We start from the raw sequence: 22,424 nt of genomic DNA, 5'->3' as shown, positions 1-22,424 counted from the left end.
TTTATGCTTAATTGCGATGGCATGTGTCATAGGATTTATTCGAATTTCCACTGTGAAAAAGATATATTTTGGCATTTCATAATGAATATGGTGCTCTGGTGAAATAATTAAACTAAATTAAATAAAATTAAACTAAATAAGTAAATAATGTAATAGGATAAAGACAAATAAAGTAATGGACATATAATTAATAAAATACAAATAAACAAATAAGAAAGTGTCTCGTAACTTTTATATTTTATTTTTTTATGTTGTCAGACAGATCACAATTTTAGTCAATTAATTTGTACTATTTTTTACCATTGTAATGTTTTTTAAAAGAGTGATGACATGATATTGTACATGTCAGCAATGTTCGATGTTACGTCGAGAATTTTTTATGTCACGTCATCAATTTTCGATGTGGTGTCGTCATTTTACAGCATCATGTCAGCACTCCAGTAACAAATCAATGAATTGAAAAAAAATTAAATTATTAGATTAAAATTTCGAATTATCCGATAATAAAATAAAAAATGAAAAACATGTAATTATATGACAAAAAATGTGGTTTTTCTTTGTATAATAAGGTAGAGAAAAAGTTTGTATAACATCATCTTTATATGTAGTTTATGTATATAAATAGATTTTTATCTCTCAAAAACAATATGATAAGATCCATACAAAAATTACAGCTGATCAAGGATACATATAACTCTTAACATACACATGATAATAATGTTTAAAATGTATTAAAGAGTAATTATTTATCAATATATTGACATTTCGACTATAAAATTGACTAGTTAGATAACCAAAATCACGATTACAACAAGTTATATAACTAATTTTGCTATTTTTTTAATTCATTTACTGATATTTATTATAACTGGAATTAGTTAATAATATACTAAACTTATCTGGTTGTGACGGATTTTATTTAGCCATGCCAATTTCATTTTAATTTAGTGAAGCCACTCGAACTATTTGTCAACATCTGATCAAACCAAATCAATTTCCTACTTGATGATATAATTGGGCGTATTAGTCCAAGGTTATGAACTTATGAGGAAAATTACTTTTTTATTAAGTAAATTATACATTTTTTTTATTTTTATTCATGTTATCGGTCATTTGATAATTTCTTAGATTACTAACTTCAACCTTTTAAAATTTTATTCATTTTTCACCGGAGCAGTGTTCATATAAGCAATGTCCGTCGTTATTTTAACAATTTCGGTAACACATTATTATTTTTCGGTACCACATAAGTGGAAGGACTAATATGAGGTTGGGCTGAACCCTAACCCATATAGGTTATGTATATTTAGTTTTGTGGGCCTATGGTTTATTTCGTGGGCCTGAATAAGATTTTAATTTATCTTTTGACTTTAATATTATTTATTTGTGCTTTTCTACTTTTTTTTTTTAAATATAGATGGATCAAGTAATGAAAAATTTAAGTAGGGTTAGTTGATATTATTTTGCATGGTGGGTAGAAAATTATATTATAAATATAAGTAAATTCTATAATTATTTTTTGGTTCAATTTTAAAAAGTATATACTATATTAGTATATAAATAAGTTGGTTTTTTTAAACTAATTTTTAAAAAATAAAAAATTTATACATTCATCATCATATTTTCACGCTATTGTTTTTATAATTAAAACATAATACAATGCTTTCTATGAAAACTAGATAACGTTTATTTAATTAAATTTAATATATTAATATATTACAATTTTGTTTCATGCCCTGCAAGATTGATATCACAAACTTGCATAAACAAAGAATACAGGCAAATAAATGAATCTTTCCAATGAATTAATTCACAAAATGGCAGTTTCTCCTGATCTCACCCTGAGTTCCAGTAAGCACTTCGATCTTCCCCATCTTCACCATTGCGGCTGCAAACTTCCTAGCCCTTATATATCCATATTGAGCATTGTCTAAGACAATTTTATTCGTTAAAGGGCTGTTATACAAGGTTTGATCCGAGGTCAAAAGACCCTTAGCTTATTCACCTTCAAACCCACGTATTACTTGTTGTCCAAAACATTAGGGGTGAAAGAATCAAGATTTACTGCAGGGTTTACTAATGTCGTTCCATTAACTGGGGGAGGACAGATTCTTTTCAAAAATGCCGCATATTTAGGGTCGAGCTAGGGTCGGGTAGAGACTAGAGACGATTCGAGAAGGAATTGCAGTGAGAAATGCCGATTGAGTTAGCGCCGGAGAGTGTCACCATTTCATCCAGTGACAGCTCTTTTCTAGCGAAGTTGTCTCCGAGAGCTGAGGCATTGAAGATTGCAGTGGCAGATTCAGAACAGAATCAAGTATTAAGGAGACGCCGGCCAGACGGTACGTCCCAGTGGCCAGTATATGTTGCCGACTTTCAATTCGCTGTCACGAGCTGCGAATGCGAGAATGTCCGCACATGACATGATGCCGGGGCATCGGATCTCGAGCTCGGCTTTGGCCGCATCTATCACCTCGAAGCCGCGCAGGCTCCCCTGATTTGGGATGCTTTCCTTTTCCGAATTTGGTCCATCCAACAGCACTGAAGCGTCACATCCCTATAGTGTACGTAAGATTGCATGAGCTACGCATATAAGATTAGTTAGAGATAGAGATCATAGAATGACGCGCTACCACATGTATCTATAGTAACTTGATTGGACAAATTATATTTTTGATAATTTAATTTTCATATTTCACGTTTGGTCACAGTTGATTTTTTTTTTTTAGTCTTCTAACTTGTATGTTTTTAAATTTTTTTTTGGAACTTTTTTTTACTCGAGTCCATCGCTTTTGCCGATAAAAAAGACAAAAAATGAAAACAACATACATTTTACATGACGAAAATAATTAAAAAAATGCAGGTTACGAGACTAAAATAGAAAATTCATCGTAACATTACTAAAATGAAAAAAAATATACAAGTTACATAACTAAAAGTATAAACTCATTATTAAAAAATCAAAAGTGAAAGCAAAAATATAAATTATATGACTAAAAATGAAGCATACCCTGACAAATTAAGAATCGAGATTGAAGATAAACATTATTCAACTGAGGAAAATATTTAAAATCAAGATTAATGGTGATTAAGATTTTAGACGAGAAGAATTACGCCTTACCCGAACAAAACAATCATGGAAATGCAACCTTATATTAGAAGGCCAGCAGCAAGGCCAGGCCAGGTTAAGTCTAACGAATTTGCTCACGTACTTCTGCACGATGAATTCTGCTGGAGGACAAGATTGACCTTAGAATCCCACCCTGAATGGTGACTTCAACCTCGGCGATACTGCCGACGCTGAACAAGATAAAATGAAAAAAGGAGAGAAATGTGATTAGTAGTCTACAATTGTAATGTTTAGTTATTTTGTGTGTGTGTGTGTGTGTGTGTGTGTGTATATATATATATAGGCATAGTTTGGTACATGAGATAAGAGAGGGATTGATAAATAATCCTCCTTATCCCATGTTTGGTACCTTTTTAAAAAGCTCATGATAATATCATGGGTCCTTGATAAATAATTTTTTAGAAGGAAAAAATATCCCTAATAGAAGGTGTGATGATTTTAATCAAATGATAAAATAGACTACAAATGACTTAATTACCCTCAATTTATAAATGATTTTTTATAAATCTATGCTAGTAGGTAAAAATTAAAATCAAATAAATATTTTATATATTTTTATATATTATATAATATGATAATTATATAAATGATTTCGAGATAATTTTATAAATAATTTTTATAAATCTCAATAAAATTATTATTATCACTCGATTAACCTTAAAAATTGATATTTGATTTGACTCAAAAAATCAAGGGCTCAATTATCATATTATATAATATATAAAATTAGGTAAAAATAAAAAATCATGCAAGTACTATCGGCACATGTACAGATAAAAAATATGAACTCAAGCAACAACTTTGAAATTATAAAATTTATTATGATAAGGTTAATTTTGTCATTACAATCTAATATATAAATTTAATCACTCTTATTAAAATCATACTAAATATTAAATATAATATCCTACATCTTATTTATCTTTAACTTATCCATAGAGTATAATGGGATGATACGGAGAATTGATTGCTGGTATTTATAGGCACAGGCGGGTGCAAAATATCGTGGTTATTAAAAAAGGACCGACTTGTGTAGATGTGAGTAAGTTGAAATTTCTTATATCCTTAAATTTGAGCTTGATCTCCACTAACATCAAACGTGTTTCTTTTGTTAAGAGTTCACTATTTGAATTCTTCTTTCTGATTGATATACTTAATTTTTATTTGGATTTATTTGGTAGCATTATCATGTAGTACTATTATATATTGTTGACTTTGAATCAGAACTAATAGGTCTTAATTGGTCTTAATTAATGGCAAGAAGTTGGATCGATTTCCCTGATTTTATGAATAGGAGAAACAGACGATTTTCGTCCATTAAATCGAATTAGAACTAATAGGTAATATCCTTCAGGTTAAAGAGCTTCTTCCGATCAGTTCTCTAAACATCATAAATGGCAAAATACATCACTAGTTTTTATAGATGGTGATACCCCCGGATGGAGGATGGGCTCGGCCCGCTCCCGATAGCCCATCTCAGAGCAAAGCCCAGCATGCATTCGGAAGGAAGCTTAAGGTCATCCGGGAGGTCATCTCTGGCCGACCTCCCATATCGGAATTTCCAGCGATTGGAAAGGTCAGCCGACCTCCCTGGCCGAGCTCTTTGGCCGACCTCCCGAGCCGACCTCCAAGAAGGTATTATCGGGACGATCGGAAACCCTCGGCCGAGCTCCCGAGCCGAGGTCCCATGAGGTCCTATCGTCTCGTGGGCTCATGCCTACGAGAGCCCTTACTCAGATATTAAGCGCGTAGCCCGCAGAGATCAAAGCCCAGAAAAGTAAAGCCCATTAAAGATCTGAATTAAATCTAACGATATCTAAATCAAATCTGGGTGAAGATCTAATCAAATCTTCCGAAGATTCTCAAGATCGAAACCTACCAAAACTAGGACTCTGCGGTTCACCTATAAATAACAGGTTTCGTTAACTTTAAAACACTACTTCTTCTTCATACTTTTCACATTCTCTTTGCACACCCAGTTTTCTCTCTCAGTTTTCTGACTTGAGCGTCGGAGGGGCTACGCCGGAACAACCTTCCGGCCCCCTTCTAACACTCTTGTTTGTGTTTCTGGATTTCGAGGTGTCTGATCCGAGCTCCCAAGGTGAAGTTCCGACCTCCCAGACAGCGTTCAAAGGTTTTATCCGAGCTCTCCAAGCAGGGATCTGACCTCCCAGCTAGCATCACCGATTTCAGCGATATCAATTGGCGCCGTCTGTGGGAATATACTGAGAAGACGTAGACATGTGGGGACGAACAGGTGTAAGAACAGGCCCTGCGCGTGGCAACCGAGGTCCGGGAGGTGGCAACCAGGGCCATGCAGATGGCAACCGAGGTCCCAGAGGTGGCAACCAGGGCCATGCAGATGGTAACCGAGGTCCCGGAGGTGGCAACCAGGGCCATGCAGATGGCAACCGAGGTCCCAGAGGTGGCAACCAGGCCCATGCAGATGGTAACCGAGGTCCCGGAGGTGGCCAAGGCAGAGGTGTGGCTGATCTTAGTCTAGACCAATTGGCCCAGTTGATCAACACGTCTGTGAATGAGGCCCTCCGTCGAAATCGCACTCCATCACCACCGCCACAACAACCTCCTCTTCCTCCCCCTCTTCCTGAGCATATGGAAGCCATTTGGGAGGAAGTCAGGAGGCTTGGCAGGCGAATGGGGGGCCGACCTCCCGTATTGGACAGAGAAAGTCCACTCTCCCTCGAGATACTGAATGAAGACCTCCCCGTTAATTTCCGCCAACCAACCGTCAAGGATTATGATGGAAGTACTGACCCCGAAGAACACCTTGGAAGGTTCAATAATTCTGCTTTGCTTCACCGATACTCAGATGGGGTCAAATGCCGGGTCTTCCTTACCACCCTAGTGGGACCCGCCCAGAGGTGGTTCGATTTGCTCCCACCACATTCCATTACCAGCTTTCGAGAATTCAGCACCCTATTCATAAACCAGTATGCTACAAGTAAAAAATACTTGAAAACCTCATTGGGCCTATTCAATTTGAAACAAGGAGATACAGATTCGCTGAGGGACTTCATTAGACGATTCAACAGTGCGGCCTTGGAGGTCCCAGCTGCAGCAACAGAAACCTTGGTAAATGCTTTCACGCAAGGGCTCCGAGGGGGACAATTTTTCAATTCCTTGGTCAAAAAACCCCCTCAAAGTTATGATGAGCTCCTGAGCCGAGCCGAGAAGTACGTGAATCTTGAGGATGCACAAAGGCAAAGGCGAGTGGATATCCGACCCGATGATAAAAATAAGGGGAAAGAGAAAGTGGAACCAAGTAGGAAGAGGCCTGCAGAAAGAACAGAGGAACGGAGCCGAGGTCCTGGGCCTTTCCCTTATGCCCCGTTGGCAATGAGCTTGGAAAGAGCTATGGCCATTTGTGAAGAAAGAAGAAAGCTGGAGCGACCGAAACAAGCCGAGAAAGGGCCGCGTTTACCTCCCTCAGATAAGTTTTGTGAGTTCCATCAAGAGTACGGTCACGTCACCAATGATTGCCAGAGATTGGGGGAAGAGGTCCAAAGAATCATGCAAAGAGACCCTCACATGAAGAACCTCCTAGCTCGATCAGAAGGAAGATATCGAGATGAGCGAAGGGATCGGGGACCTCCTGGGGTTAATCAGAGGCCACAACCCCGGGAGAACCGACCCAACCGCGGGGGTCGAGATGACCCCCCGCGACATCAAGGCCCTCAGGTCCAGCAGATTGCTAATGATCCGACCAGAGGAGTGATTCACATGATAACGGGTGGTGCCACCGACGGAGATTCGGGCAGGGCTCGTAAAGCTCATGGTCGGAGATTGGAAAGTTTGGGGTTAGACCTGACCCCCAAAGACGACCCCGTCATTGGCTTCGGGCCGGATGATATGAAAGGTGTTATGGCACCTCATAACGACGCCTTACTAGTCACTCTTACTATCGCCAACTATGACGTCGCAAGAATTTTTGTTGACACCGGAAGCTCAGTTAACGTTCTTTTCAAAAGAACCCTAGACCAAATGAAAGTGGAAGGTTTCGAGTTTGATCACATCTCTACGCCTTTATTCGGCTTCACAGGACATGCGGTCCAAACTGTGGGGCAAATCATGCTCCCCTTATCCCTAGGGGCGGGACCTCACCGCATCACAAAAATGACATGTTTTACTGTGGTGGATGCCCCCTCTTCCTACAACGGAATACTTGGCCGACCTGCCCTGGCCGAATTCCGAGCTGTAAGCTCTACCTATCATCAAAAGCTGAAATATCCTGTGGGGAATGAAGTAGGAGTCGTCGGGGGGGATCAGAAATCCTCTCGACGATGCTATGTGGATGAGGTAAGGCAAGAAGTCAAAAGATCTCGGACAGAGGTAGGGATGATTGTGGCCCAACCAAATATGACCTCCAGAAGAGAGGTTCAGCTCACCTCAGAAGAGGAGCCAGAAACGGTAGAAATAGGGGTCCAGCGGAGTGTCAGGGTGGCGGCTGATCTTGATCCCGAAACCAAGCATGATCTGCTGGCCTGTTTGAAAACTAACATTGATGTATTTGCTTGGTCTCCACAAGAGCTTCGGGGGATCAGCCCCGGGATAATGAAACACCACCTCAACACTCTTCCCGAAGCCCGACCAGTCAAACAGAAGAAGAGGCACTTTGGCCCCGAGAAAGATAAGGTAATAAAAGAACAGGTAGACGAGCTCCTTAAGGCAGGACACATTAGGGAGATCTTTTTCCCAACATGGCTATCAAATGTTGTTCTGGTCCCCAAGAGCTCGGGAAAATGGAGAATGTGCGTCGACTTCAGAGATCTTAATAAAGCTTGCCCGAAAGACTGCTACCCCTTACCAAGGATTGATCAGTTGGTGGACTCCACCTCGGGTCACCAATATCTATGTCTAATGGATGCTTATCAGGGGTACCACCAGATACCCCTAGCAAGGGAAGATCAGGATAAAGTAAGCTTCATCACCTCTGAAGGAACATTCTGTTATGTGGTAATGCCTTTTGGGCTAAAAAATGCAGGGGCTACTTATCAGAGGCTCATGGATAAAGTTTTCTCAAATCAGATAGGAAGGAATGTGGAGGTCTACGTGGATGATATTTTGGTAAAATCCAAGAATTCGGCGGACCTCATAGCCGACCTCCGTGAGACCTTTGCCACTCTGAGGTCTTATGGGTTAAAGCTAAACCCACAGAAGTGCACTTTTGGGGTCAAAAGCGGAAAGTTCCTGGGATATATGGTAACAGAAAGGGGGATTGAAGCCAACCCCGAGAAGGTAAAGGCCATCCAATCCATGTCACCTCCTGGGAATCTCCAAGAGGTCCAGAAGCTTGCCGGAAGAATCGCAGCTTTATCACGATTCATTTCGAGGGCGGCACACCGGAGTCTTCCTTTCTTCCGAGTCCTCAGAAAGGCCAAGAAATTTGAATGGGATGAAGAGTGCGCAAAGGCATTCGAAGACCTGAAGACATATCTGGCTGAGCTTCCGATACTAGCAAAGCCATCAATAGGGGAGCAGTTGTATGTTTATCTATCAGCCACCGAAGCAGCCGTGAGCTCAGTCCTGGTCAGACAAAAGGGCACCGAGCAGAATCCCGTATACTATATATCCCATGCACTCAAAGGAGCTGAGCTCAGATATACGACAGTGGAAAAACTTGCTTTGGCCTTGATCACCACGGCCCGGAGACTGAGACCATACTTTTTGTCTCATCCCATTATGGTCCTCACTAACAGCCCTCTCGGAAAGATAATGACTCATGCTGATATCTCAGGAAGATTGGTAAAGTGGACCACGGAACTGGGAGAATATGACATTCAATATGGACCTCGGACCGCAATCAAAGCACAGGCCTTGGCTGATTTCCTGGCTGAGACTTTGCATGTGGAGATTGAAGACCTTTGGAAGGTCTATGTGGATGGCTCATCCACCAATGAAGGCAGCGGAGTTGGTGTGTTATTGATCTCTCCAAAAGGGGATGAACTAAAGTTAGCCGTGAGACTAGACTTTAGGGCATCCAACAATGAGGCAGAATACGAGGCGGTCTTAGCAGGTCTAAGAGCAGCACGGCAGGTCGGAGCAGCTCGGGTCCACATCTTCTCTGATTCTCAGCTGGTGGCCCACCAAATGAATGGATCCTATGACACCAAGAATGAGAGATTGATAGAATACGTAAAAGCCGTGGAAGCAGCTAAGGAACTCTTTACAGAACTGGTTTTTAAGCAGATCCCCAGGGAGGAGAATGAGGGAGCCGACTCCCTTGCAAAAATAGCGAGCTCACTTCACAGCTGGAAATCAAGAGAGGTGGTGGTCCAAGTAGAACTAAACCCTTCTGTGCACTACCCCTCTCCTGAGCACGAAGACAATGACTGGCGCGCCGAGTTATTAGATTACATGAAAGATGGGGTGCTCCCTGAAGATCCGAAGAAGGCTTACAGGATGAAGCGAAGAAGCCTTCGGTTTGTAATGGTCAACGGAACTCTTTACAAGAGGTCAGCCTTTCGGCCTCTTCTCAAGTGTTTGGGTCCCAAGCAATCTAACTATGTACTAAGAGAGATTCATGGAGGCTGCTGCGGGAATCACTTGGGATCTTACTTTCTAGCACGAAAGGCACTCTTGGCCGGATATTTTTGGCCCACTATGTTAAAAGATGCTCTAGCCATCGTCATCTCATGCGACAGCTGTCAACGTCATGGTAAGCTCCAACATCAACCAGCTGCCCTGATGAAGAGTATTGTGGCGGCCTGCCCGTTCGACCAATGGGGGATCGACATTGTAGGACCTTTTCCCCCGGCCCCAGCCCAGAAAAAATTCTTGCTCGTGGCCATAGATTACTTCTCAAAGTGGGTAGAGGCTGAGGCTTTGGCTAAGATAACTGAAAATGAGGTACTCAAATTTCTCTGGAAGAACATCGTCTGCAGGTTTGGGGTCCCGAGGAAGTTGATATCCGACAACGGAAGGCAATTTCAAGGAAGCCGGATCCAAGCCTGGTGTAAAGAGATGAAGATCCAGCAGCACTTTACCTCCGTGGCCTACCCTCAATGCAATGGCCAAGTGGAGGTCACCAACAGATCCTTAGTGCAGAGCCTGAAGACCAGACTCGGGAGCGCGAAAGGTAATTGGGTGGAGGAACTCCCCAGCGTGCTTTGGTCATACAGGACCACCCCAAAAATAGGCACGGGGGAGACGCCTTTCAGCCTAGTCTATGGAAATGAAGCCGTGCTTCCGGCGGAGATCGGTGAAGAAACACCTCGCGTCACATGCTATGATGAGCAAAACAATGAGAGACGAGCAGCAGACTTGGATTTCGTGGAAGAAAAAAGAGAAGCCGCGGCCATAAGAATGGAAGCTTACAAGAGACGCATAGCCCAGTCCTACAACAAAAGGGTCATTCAGAGGAGCTTCCAGGTGGGAGACTTGGTCTTTAAGAAGGTTCAGGAAGAGAAGGTCGGAAAGCTCGATCCGAAATGGGAAGGGCCTTTTAAAGTGGTGGAAAAGCTCAGCTCGGGTGCCTACTACTTAGAAGACTGGACAGGGAAGAAATTGAAGAGGCCGTGGAATGCTTATCACCTTCGCAAATATTATGCTTAGATATTGCTAGAAGCTTTAGTTTTTTTTGTCATTTACTTTCGATGCAAGGACGTCAGGTCTTGATGCTTTATTCAGATACATTAATAAAATTATGCATTTTTGTTAGAAATTATTATTATTGCAGATAAGGGTTTTCACCCTCAGTCAGATCAGGAGCCCAGAGCTCACCTCATCTTGGTCACGCCAAGTATGAGAAGGGTTTTCACCCTCATTCAGTTCAGGAGCCCAGAGCTCACCTCATCTTGGTCACGCCAAGTATGAGAAGGGTTTTCACCCTCATTCAGTTCAGGAGCCCAGAGCTCACCTCATCTTGGTTACGCCAAGTATGAGAAGGGTTTTCACCCTCAGCCAGATCAGGAGCCCAGAGCTCACCTCATCTTGGTCACGCCAAGTATGAGAAGGGTTTTCACCCTCAGTCAGATCAGAAGCCCAGAGCTCACCTCATCTTGGTCACGCCAAGTATGAGAAGGGTTTTCACCCTCAGCCAGTTCAGGAGCCCAGAGCTCACCTCATCTTGGTCACGCCAAGTATGAGAAGGGTTTTCACCCTCAGTCAGATCAGGAGCCCAGAGCTCACCTCATCTTGGTCACGCCAAGTATGAGAAGGGTTTTCACCCTCAGCCAGATCAGGAGCCCAGAGCTCACCTCATCTTGGTCACGCCAAGTATGAGAAGGGTTTTCACCCTCAGCCAGTTCAGGAGCCCAGAGCTCACCTCATCTTGGTCACGCCAAGTATGAGAAGGGTTTTCACCCTCAGCCAGATCAGGAGCCCAGAGCTCACCTCATCTTGGTCACGCCAAGTATGAGAAGGGTTTTCACCCTCAGTCAGATCAGGAGCCCAGAGCTCACCTCATCTTGGTCACGCCAAGTATGAGAAGGGTTTTCACCCTCAGCCAGATCAGGAGCCCAGAGCTCACCTCATCTTGGTCACGCCAAGTATGAGAAGGGTTTTCACCCTCAGCCAGTTCAGGAGCCCAGAGCTCACCTCATCTTGGTCACGCCAAGTATGAGAAGGGTTTTTACCCTCAGCCAGATCAGGAGCCCAGAGCTCACCTCATCTTGGTCACGCCAAGTATGAGAAGGGTTTTCACCCTCAGCCAGTTCAGGAGCCCAGAGCTCACCTCATCTTGGTCACGCCAAGTATGATGAAGGGTCCTAATCCTCGATTAGTTCAGGAGCCTCTCAGCTCACCTCAGCTCGGCATAAATTTTACAGTCCAAAGTTATGGTTAAGTGTTCGGCCGAGCTCCAAAGGCCCAGCCGACCTCTCTCAGTGCGACCTCATCGGTTTATTATTTTGTTAATGTTTGGCCGAGCTCTAAAGGCCCAGCCGACCTCTCTCAGGGTGATCTCACCGGCTTGTTATTTTGTTAAGTGTTCGGCCGAGCTCCAAAGGCCCAGCCGACCTCTCTCAGGGTGATCTCACCGGCTTGTTATTTTGTTAAGTGTTCGGCCGAGCTCGAGAGCTCAGCCGACCTCTCAGTGCGTTCTCGGTTTATTGTTTGGTTTATTGTTTTGTTCAAGTATTTAGCCGAGCTCCAAGAGCCCAGCCGACCTCTTTTAGCGTGAGTTAGGTTATTGCTTTGGGTGCTGACCTAAATACGAGAAGCTGACCCGGTGTGAAGGATGAAGGCATAATACACTCATATATAAATTAAATTCCCGAAACTAATACAGCTAGGGGGAGGACCGCTGCTCATACATCGGGAGGGAGGTTCTCCACGACCTTCTTAGCATCCAAAAAATCGGCAGAGGTCCCCTCAGGAGGATATCCAGCATCTTTGAATTGGGCCACCGCACCATCAAAACCCACGTAGATGAAGTTGAGGGCCTTTTCAGCAATGACGTCCAGAAACTCCTCCGACTTCAAAAAAGCCTCTTTGAAGACCTCAGTCCCGTTGGCAAGGTCAGCCTGGGCTGAAACGATCTCCTGCTGAGCTACGTTAAGTTCCTCCTTAACGGCCTTTGTCTCCTCCTGAGCAGCATCTAGACGAACCTCAGTCAAGCGCAGCTCGTTCTTCAGCTTCCTGGTCTCGGCAACAAAGCCCTCCCTCATGTCGGCCTCCCTCCTCGCCGAGTTGGCCCGTTCCTTATCCAAGGCCTCCGTAAGGGCAGCAAGTTTGCTCTCCAGATCGGCCGAGGTAGATTGGAAGGACCTCGCCTCCCTGGAAGACTGCTTCCGGATATTATTGGCCCTGAAAGCCACCTCGGCATTCAGCAGAGCGGCCTGCATTAGAAAAATGTTAGCCAAGTTTAAGTGGCATAAAGAAACAAGCTGAGTTTACTTACCTCGGCACTGGCGCTGGTGGACCTCCTGGTAAGCTCAGCCCAGTTCAGCCCATCCAAGAACTCCGCGTCGGCCTTCGAGGCGATGTCCCGGAGAAGGGCCCCAGCCAGAGGGGATGGCCCTGCCCCAACAATACGCAGGTCCTCCCGATACATATCGTACAGATTGGAACGACAACGGAGAACTTGTGAAGAGGTATCTGACCTCACCTGCCGAAGGGGCAGGGCTTCAGTTTGAACATGACCGAGCTCCCCGCTGCTTCCAGATTGCCCATGAGAACGGGGGGTCTCGGGAGCTCGGCGTTTCCGAGAGGAGCTCGGAGGAACCACTTGAGTCTCAGCAATGGAAGCAACAGTAACCTCCTCCGCGTTGACCTCAGCAACCACGGCTTTGCCTTTGTCTGCACCGGCCGAGCTGGCCTTCTGTTGCCTCCGGGCTTCAGCCTTTTTGATAAGGGCATTCATGACTCTAGCAGCTGAGACAAAAGCAGTGGCTCAGGTTAGTAAAAAAAAAAAAAAAAAAAAAAATGTGTGTGTGAGGGGATCAGCAGGGGTCGGGCTAAAGTTCCATACCCTCGTTGCCTTGGGATGTGATCTTGGCCGAGCTGAGCCCATAATAACTCAAGAGGTCCTCGGCTAAGAGAGTGGGTGTATGGAAACGCCGACCCCTGATCGCCTCGAATGGCCCGAGAAAGGTGCTGCTCTTACGAAAGCCCGAGAGGGGGCATGGGAGCTCAGGAAGAGAAACCCTCCACTGAGAACAGATGTCCCACTGATCGGAGGGCTGAACAAAGAAAAAATGGTTTTTCCAGTGTTTGTTAGAGCTCGGGGCCCCCTCAAAAAACTGACAATTAGGCCGAGCTGAGAAATAAAAGGGGCCCTCCTCTGACCTCTTAGGGAGGTAGAAGTGGGAGAAGGAAAGAGGGTCGACTTCATAGCCCAAGGCTTTGAAAAGAACTACATAATTGCACAAGGTACGGAAAGCATTGGGAGTGAATTGGCCGAGGTGGATTTGGTAAAACTGGCTGAGCTGCTGAAAGAAAGAAGGAAGTGGAAATCGAAGGCCAGCCTCTAATTGGTCCTGATAGAAGGTATAGTAGCCAGGAGGGGGATTGTTGGCTCGCTCCTCAGAGTGAGGGAATATGAAATCATAATCGGCAGGGGCGCACGAGATAGCTCGGATGCGGAGCTCATCCGAGGTATCCAGCCACGAAGGGTGGAGCTCGAACCAGGGGTCGGACGTCCTGATTGGCTCCTCTGGATAACTGAGACTGAGCTGATTCAGGGCTGCCCCATCATCATCAGGAACGAGGCGGGAGCTCACCCCCTCAGTCTCAGGACACCCACCTGATCCCGAAGCGACTTCCGTGAGGGGGTCGTACTGATCCACCTCACGGAATATCCCCTCGGAGGTCGACAAGGAAGAGGGGTGTGGGGAAACCATGATAGCAGTACCTACGGAAGGTCGGGGAATAAGGCAGAGAGTTGGAAAATGAGAAGATTGCGTGGAGGGTCGGAGCCGAGGTGAAGAAATCCAAGCGTAAGAGTGACTAAGTGGGGTTTGAGATGGTATTTATAGAGGGACCTTGAGGAGATCGGACCGTTGATTTCGGGTGACGTGGGCGGCTAGGATGTTCTCGAAGATCGTACAACCAACTTTTGGCTTGACAGGTGGCAGTGTCGGTTCGTATTCAGGTCGGGAACCTGCAAAATTAATAGTGGAACGCCTCAGCTTTTCACAAGCTCAGCAGACGTCATAAATGGATAATTCAGTGTAGCTCGGAACCGGTGGTCTCAGCTCAGCCCCATAAGAATATTTCCGATCAGCGCAATGAATAGCCTTTTATGGCATAACGGAGTAAGTAGGGGAGCTCATCGGATAGCCCAGGACGGTCGAGGAAGCCCAAGACTCAGCTCGACTAGAGGATTTGCCGATCACATCAGGACATACTGACATGTTGTCACGGAAGGCCAGCATAGCCAAATAGCTTCTAAGCTCAGTCCAGCCAAAGACCACCAAGATCAGGCAACTATGAGCCTCCGGTTTGTGACGTCAGCTCATCCAGCCGCTCAGTCATACAGCACGATTCAATGATCTTGAGCTCAAAATAACCATGGGCAACCGGGAGCTCACGCCACTACGAGCTTCTGGTTTTCAACGTCAGCTCGACTCGAGGGGGGGACTCGTGATACCCCCGGATGGAGGATGGGCTCGGCCCGCTCCCGATAGCCCATCTCAGAGCAAAGCCCAGCATGCATTCGGAAGGAAGCTTAAGGTCATCCGGGAGGTCATCTCTGGCCGACCTCCCATATCGGAATTTCCAGCGATTGGAAAGGTCAGCCGACCTCCCTGGCCGAGCTCTTTGGCCGACCTCCCGAGCCGACCTCCAAGAAGGTATTATCGGGACGATCGGAAACCCTCGGCCGAGCTCCCGAGCCGAGGTCCCATGAGGTCCTATCGTCTCGTGGGCTCATGCCTACGAGAGCCCTTACTCAGATATTAAGCGCGTAGCCCGCAGAGATCAAAGCCCAGAAAAGTAAAGCCCATTAAAGATCTGAATTAAATCTAACGATATCTAAATCAAATCTGGGTGAAGATCTAATCAAATCTTCCGAAGATTCTCAAGATCGAAACCTACCAAAACTAGGACTCTGCGGTTCACCTATAAATAACAGGTTTCGTTAACTTTAAAACACTACTTCTTCTTCATACTTTTCACATTCTCTTTGCACACCCAGTTTTCTCTCTCAGTTTTCTGACTTGAGCGTCGGAGGGGCTACGCCGGAACAACCTTCCGGCCCCCTTCTAACACTCTTGTTTGTGTTTCTGGATTTCGAGGTGTCTGATCCGAGCTCCCAAGGTGAAGTTCCGACCTCCCAGACAGCGTTCAAAGGTTTTATCCGAGCTCTCCAAGCAGGGATCTGACCTCCCAGCTAGCATCACCGATTTCAGCGATATCAGATGGCGAAACTTAATTATCTATCTAAACATCATAAATTGGACACCGTCTTTAATCCTTCGAATTGAAGGATTTGTTTTGTATTAAGGCAGTAATTTTGGAACAACTTGGGGTCCATGCACCATATTATACTATTACCACTAGTGCAAAATCGAAATAATGATATGCAAAAAAATTTAAAATTTGGGAAATGAAATTTTTTCTTTTAAATTTTTTTTCTCATTAACTTGTCTTTTTTTTTTAAAAAAAAAAGTTTTTGGTCCATAACTCATCAAACTTTGCTATAATTAACTAATTTTAATTTTGGGCTATTTTGATTCATGAATTTGCTAACATGGCGTGTTCACATACCAGCATTTTCAAGCGAAACATCAACAATTTTTGGTTTCACATTAGTATTTTCTGGTGATACATCACCACTTCAGTGAAATGTGACTAAAAGATTAATCAAAATTATATATCAAATTTTGAATACTCAATGGACTAACCCAAAACGAGGGGGAAAATTACATTGTTGGTTCGGTAATTTACACAATTTTCAATTCTGGGCATATTATCGGATAATTCACAATTATATTTCACTAATTTTTTCAATTTTAGTCTTTTTTACCAGAGTGCCGATGAGACGTTGAAAAATGATGACATGACCTCCGACATTTTTATGTGTCGTCTCGATGCCACATCAGGACCCTGGTGAAAAACATATTTTTTTTTAAAAAAATGTGCAGATTAGTTGAACAAAATCGTGAATTGACTAATATCATGACCAAAATAAAAAAATAACAAAATTCAAGCTACATAACTAAAAATGTAATTTTTTTTCACTGAGTTAGATTACTAGCATTTTTTTTCCTTTAGATTTTAGTGAACTAAAACCATTTGACAAATAGAAAATAAAAGGTTGATTTTGCGTGTGGGCATTTGAGGACGATGGCATTAATGGATAATCTCGTACTTGCCTGTTTCAGCTGGATGTGTTGTATAACCTTAACGAAATAACACATAACAAAAGTTGATGGAGAAAAATTTATAACCACTTTATACAATATTTTAGATTTAGTATTGCCGTCAATCATTCAAACCAGACAATTAACTAATTATATCCTATCGAGTCATCATTTGTTTACAATTACCCAAACAATCAGTGATGGAATCCCTTCCCTCGTAAGTTTTGTTATTTTAAAGCTCTTCGTTCACATTTTGGAAAGGCTAAATGTCTCCCCCAAAAATATAAAGGAGCCAATCTGCAGGCACCACCCAAATTAATTGCCATGAGTTTTCAGGTTTGAGACTCGATAATAACAAACCCCTCTTTTAGCTCAAAATAAAGAAAGAAAGAAACCGAGAAAGCCATCGTGTACGAGTCTATCATGCCTCGGGTTAAGCTTTAAGAAACCGTTAAGGACATCATTTTCGCCTATTGATAAGTGCCATTTTTTTCTACACCTATTGAACCTGAAACATGTATTAAGTTGCTATATTTCTGGTGTTGTGTATTTTAATTAGTTTCAATATTTTTCTGTATATTTGTATTTTTTTTATGATTTTGATCATTTAAATTATCTGACTTAAGTTTTAGTCATGCATGTATATTAAATTTTCAGCAATTTTTGTCATTTTTTCTTATTAGTACTGATGTGGGTTTATACATGCCAACACAACATCAAAGTCTAATAAAAAAAAAATTAAAACAGCAAAAAAAAAAAAAAAAACAAACAAACAAAGATTGAAATTTGATTACATATATGATCAAAATCGTAAAAAAACACATATAAAGGATCAAAATTGCATTTTTCCATTATCTACCATCTATATACTATTAATTAGATTTAATCATCATTTATTGTAGAATCGAGCGTTTGTCATTTTATCAAAATTTATAGCTGATGGTAACAATGCAACTCAAATCTTTTCAACCGTACAACAACTCAAGTACAAAGTTTCGATTGCTCTAAACAGTAAGGACAATTATTGTATCCTACAATTTTCCTCCCAATAATTGCATTTCTTATAATCAGTGAGAATCGAACATGTTGGTTTTGATACCAATTTTAAGACCGAGCGATTTCTGTCTTACCAAAATATAGATGGTGGTAACGGTACAATTCAAATCTTTTAAATCATACAACATCTAAATTACCACATTTCGATTACTTTGACCAACAGAGACAATTATTACATTCAACATATAGAGTAAACAACGTTTGATATATTTGGCAGAATTATTTTTTATAATTCAAAAAATAATTTTTAATTATCCATATTCCGCTTTTATCTTTTCATCATATATATTTTCTCACATATCATTTCAATTTGAAAAATGGATAACTTTCATTTTAAAACAAAAAAAATTACTTCCTTCTCCATTTTTTATACGGGTCACATGCGATCGGCCCACTAGCTAGTTTTAATTATGTAATAAGAATGCTTTTTCATCTCTTTGAAACAGACTAAACTTTTGATTTCTAACAGTATGAGATTTAATGTCATGGAAATTTTATTCCTAAATTTTTCAGAATATAATATCGCCTATTTGATTTTAGTATTGTTAATCCGAATATCCCAAGCTTAAATCTAGAGTTGAGTTGCTTTTGTTAAAAGTTAGAATTTTGAAGATAAGAGTCCTTAACTGGAATTGCAACATGGCTTTGAGAAAACTTGTGTCTGACGATTGGAAAAGGCGAAAAAGGCTCAAACTTTGTATAAAAAAGTAAAATTAAAGACACAAAGGAAGGTTGCACCCGATGTAACACGTAGATTTTGGCTGGAAAGTATACATTTTGAATGCATGCATTATCTTCTGTGAATGATTCAGAATTTATTTGTAAAGAATAATTTATTTTACTTGTTTAAAGTTTATTATTTTGATTAAAGTTATTTTTCATCACACAATTATTCATAAAGGGTGTTAATTAAGAATTGAATCGAGTACGTACACAAAAATTATTTTTAAGTTAAAAATCTTTGAAATTAGTGGGGCTATCCTTGTGATCTAATCTTTATCTTTATATATATGATCGGTCTTTTCTAATGATCCAGAGGATGAGACGAATGTTGCTGAAAGGAGAAAACATATTAAAACTAGGTAAAAACTTGTGTGAGACGGTCTCAGGGGTCGTATTTTGTGAGAGGGATCTTTTATTTGGGTCATTAATGAAAAAAATATTACTTTTTATGCTAAGGGTATTACTTTTTATTGTGAATATCAGTAGGTTGACACAAACGTCTCACAAAGACATACTCTAAAAAAACTATCACACTTTTCATTCCTATAATTTGGGTAATTCGACAGTATATAAACTGAGTTAATTTTATCAAATACTTAGCACAAATGAGTTCCGTGAAATACCTTAAAGTCATATGAAAAAATAGTGGTTGGCTCTAAAAACAGACCGAACTACGTCCACTGACCTTCGTTGCAAATTTTTGTCAGGATACAACTGATTATGACAAACTAGAATGACAAAAATTCATTTTCAAAGATTTTGCTTTATTTTGTTTTGTTTTGTTTTTTTGAAAAAGCTTTGTTTTATCTTATTGTAGCTGCAGACTAAAACAAAGGTAAATTTCATACATATACTAAATAAGGCGAAATAAAACATCCCTATTACTCAGATTGTGGTTTAACCCAAAGATGAGTTTGGATAAACATATATGTGGCAAGTTTTTAACAGAGTAAAAAGTAGTAGTCCATTATTATTTTACTCAAAAGACTGGAGACTACACTTCCTTCACTTTAGTGTGAGTCTACGGACATAACTGAATAACAGAATAAAGAGCCAATCTGTTATGTTTTCCTTTTTTATTCTCTCCCATTCTTTATACTGTCTTGTGGTCAATCTTCCTCATGTTTACAAAACCCACCCTTTCTCTATTTCAAAGTCAAGAAACCAAGAATTTGTGAGGAAAGAGACGTGAAAATCCCACCAAGAAAAATAAATTTACGAGTATTGTCAAGAACCTTAGAGCTTTCAAGTTTCAACTTGCGGAATTTGTCTAAGAACAAGTAGAATATATATATATACGTGTGTGTTTATAGACAGGCATATATATCAAGGATTTTTATATGTAATGGAGGGAGAACACTTGCAGATTTACGAGAACAAGAATCGGTTGATTTTGTTGTATATCATGATCATGGTCTGGGGCATGGCTAAACTGGCAAGTAGTAGCATGGGAGTGAATTGGGGTACCATGGCGACTCATCAGTTACCTGCGCGAAGCGTGGTCGAAATGCTAAAAGAAAATGGGTTCGATAAGGTGAAGCTATTCGAGGCGGATGACACGATATTGCAAGCATTATGTGGGACGGATATTCAAGTCATGCTCGCTGTGCCAAATTACATGCTCAAAGAGATGAGCCTGCACTATGGGGCGGCGGCTTCTTGGGTTGAAGCAAATCTCACTGCATATGCATATCCCGGAGGAGTCAATATCAGGTTTTGTTTGCTCAATCCTCTGCAAGTATTCTTTTGTTTAGCACCCATAAAAATCGGATATTGTGGAGTTAGCAGTTTTATTTAAGGGGGCCTAAATAATGATTCAGAAATTTAATTTCGTTTTCAAAGTGATATTCTTGCCAAATTCTCCCTTTTCTTTAGCTTTTTCCTCTTTTCTTGGGAAAGCTACAAAATTTCAACGTGTTTTCCAATCATTTTTCTCCATTTCTTTTCTAATTTTCTGGGATTTTTCATGGAAAAATTCTTGCAGATATGTAGCTGTGGGGAATGAGCCTTTTCTCAAAACTTACAACGACACATACCTTCCACACACATTCCCGGCACTGAAAAACATACAGGAGGCGATTAACCGGGCCGGGCTGGGTTCACAAATCAAAGCAACTGTCCCATTTAATGCTGATGTATACTACTCGCCCGAGTCGAATCAAGTTCCTTCTGCTGGTGACTTTAGGCCCGAAATACGCGATCTCACAGTTCAAATCATCCAATATTTGTACTCTAACGATGCACCATTTGTGGTGAACATCTATCCCTTTTTAAGTCTCTATGGGAACTCCTACTTCCCTCTGGAGTTTGCTTTTTTCGATGGATCGAATAAACCGATCAAAGATGGAGAGTACGTTTACACGAATGTGTTCGATGCAAATTTCGATACTTTAGTTTGGGCCATGACTAAAGCAGGATACCCTGACATGAAAATCATAATCGGAGAAGTAGGGTGGCCAACCGATGGTGACAAGCACGCGAATGTTCAAAACGCGAAAAGATTCAACCAAGGGTTGATCCAGCATGCTTTGAGTGAAGAGGGAACACCGGCCAGGAAAGGAAAGTTAAACGTCTACTTGTTTAGCCTTATCGACGAGAACACAAAAAGCATAGAGCCCGGAAGCTTTGAGAGGCATTGGGGAATATTCGAATTCGACGGGAAGCCGAAATACGAGTTGGACTTGTGGGGTTATCAAGGAAACAAAGGTTTAGCCGCGGTACAAGACGTGAGATATATGTTAAGAAGGTGGTGTGTCTTAAACCCTCATGTTAAGGATACGGATCAAGATTTGGCTCAAAACATTGATTATGCCTGTGGTTTATCCGATTGCACGGCTTTAGGCTACGGTTCTTCGTGTAACCACTTGAGCGTACAAGGAAATGCTTCTTATGCTTTTAACATGTACTATCAATTCAAGAATCAGAATGAATGGGATTGTGATTTCGCGGGTTTGGGTATGACCACGGACATTGATCCTTCGGATGATAAGTGTCAGTTTCCGGTTATGATTGCTGATGGGAATTCAGTGTTTGTGGTGCATAAGAGGTTGGTTAATATCTTGCTTGGGATCGTTGAAGGATTCATAGTGTTTTTGCTTCTTGTGTCTTAGGCATGCACTTTTCATTTAAACATAGGGTGGAAACAACTTTCTAACATGTGTACATTGAAATATCTCAAGATCAAAGTTATGTGTGTGTCGGATATTTGATCTTCCTTTTTGCTAAACAATGAATGTGATTCAGAATTTTCAGAGCTCCTCAGTTTAACATGAACTTAGTATGGCTGATGATATTTTTCTAATTTTGCTTTCAAGTTTTCCATATACTAGCTAGTGCACTTGAGTTACTTGATTACGATTTTTAGACGTATTTAATCACCAATTAATATTAATTCATAGTTAAATCTTAATGGAAAACGGATAATAGGAACTAAAAATAAAATTACCCAATTTAATTAAGTACCAGATTTTGTGGGGAATTGAACACGCATATATATATATATATATCTTTTTCTGTTAGTTCTTATAAAAGATAGAGATTTGTGACGTCAGGGATTATAAGGGTTCAAAATTACAGATTGTAAATCAGAGAATCAAAACTCTTCTGGTCGAAAAGAATAAGAATCAAAATCAAGTTATAACATAAGGTGAAAAAAAGATAATTAAAAACATGTATTTAAACTAAAATATTAACATAATGTATTTAAACTAAACTTTTAATTTATTTCAAAAGTAAAAAGAATTATAACAAAG

The 22,424-nt window shown here is 41.5% G+C and overlaps 2 protein-coding genes and 1 pseudogene across 2 annotated transcripts; 2 read left to right on the top strand and 1 right to left on the bottom strand.

Annotated features, from left to right (window-relative positions):
* Positions 1-1,805: 1,805 nt before the first annotated feature.
* Positions 1,806-3,897, bottom strand: LOC140828705 (peroxidase 5-like; annotated as a pseudogene).
* A 1,474-nt stretch (positions 3,898-5,371) lies between these two features.
* LOC140828704 (uncharacterized) lies at positions 5,372-9,836 on the top strand. Its single transcript, XM_073191624.1, has 2 exons — positions 5,372-9,655; positions 9,771-9,836. Exons 1-2 carry the CDS (start codon positions 5,372-5,374, stop codon positions 9,834-9,836), a joined length of 4,350 nt encoding a protein of 1,449 aa, XP_073047725.1.
* A 9,879-nt stretch (positions 9,837-19,715) lies between these two features.
* On the top strand, positions 19,716-21,925 carry LOC140828154 (glucan endo-1,3-beta-glucosidase 8). Its single transcript, XM_073191140.1, has 2 exons — positions 19,716-20,385; positions 20,657-21,925. The coding sequence occupies exons 1-2, from the start codon at positions 20,018-20,020 to the stop codon at positions 21,780-21,782; spliced, it is 1,494 nt and encodes a 497-aa protein (XP_073047241.1). The 5' UTR covers positions 19,716-20,017; the 3' UTR covers positions 21,783-21,925.
* The last annotated feature ends 499 nt before the right edge of the window (positions 21,926-22,424 follow it).

Source organism: Primulina eburnea, chromosome 3 (genome assembly GCF_022965805.1).
Source record: "Primulina eburnea isolate SZY01 chromosome 3, ASM2296580v1, whole genome shotgun sequence".
In the NCBI taxonomy this organism is placed as follows: domain Eukaryota; kingdom Viridiplantae; phylum Streptophyta; class Magnoliopsida; order Lamiales; family Gesneriaceae; genus Primulina; species Primulina eburnea.
The sequence above is the reverse complement of the archived record's forward strand: the minus strand, read 5'-3'. Positions and strand labels throughout refer to the sequence as shown.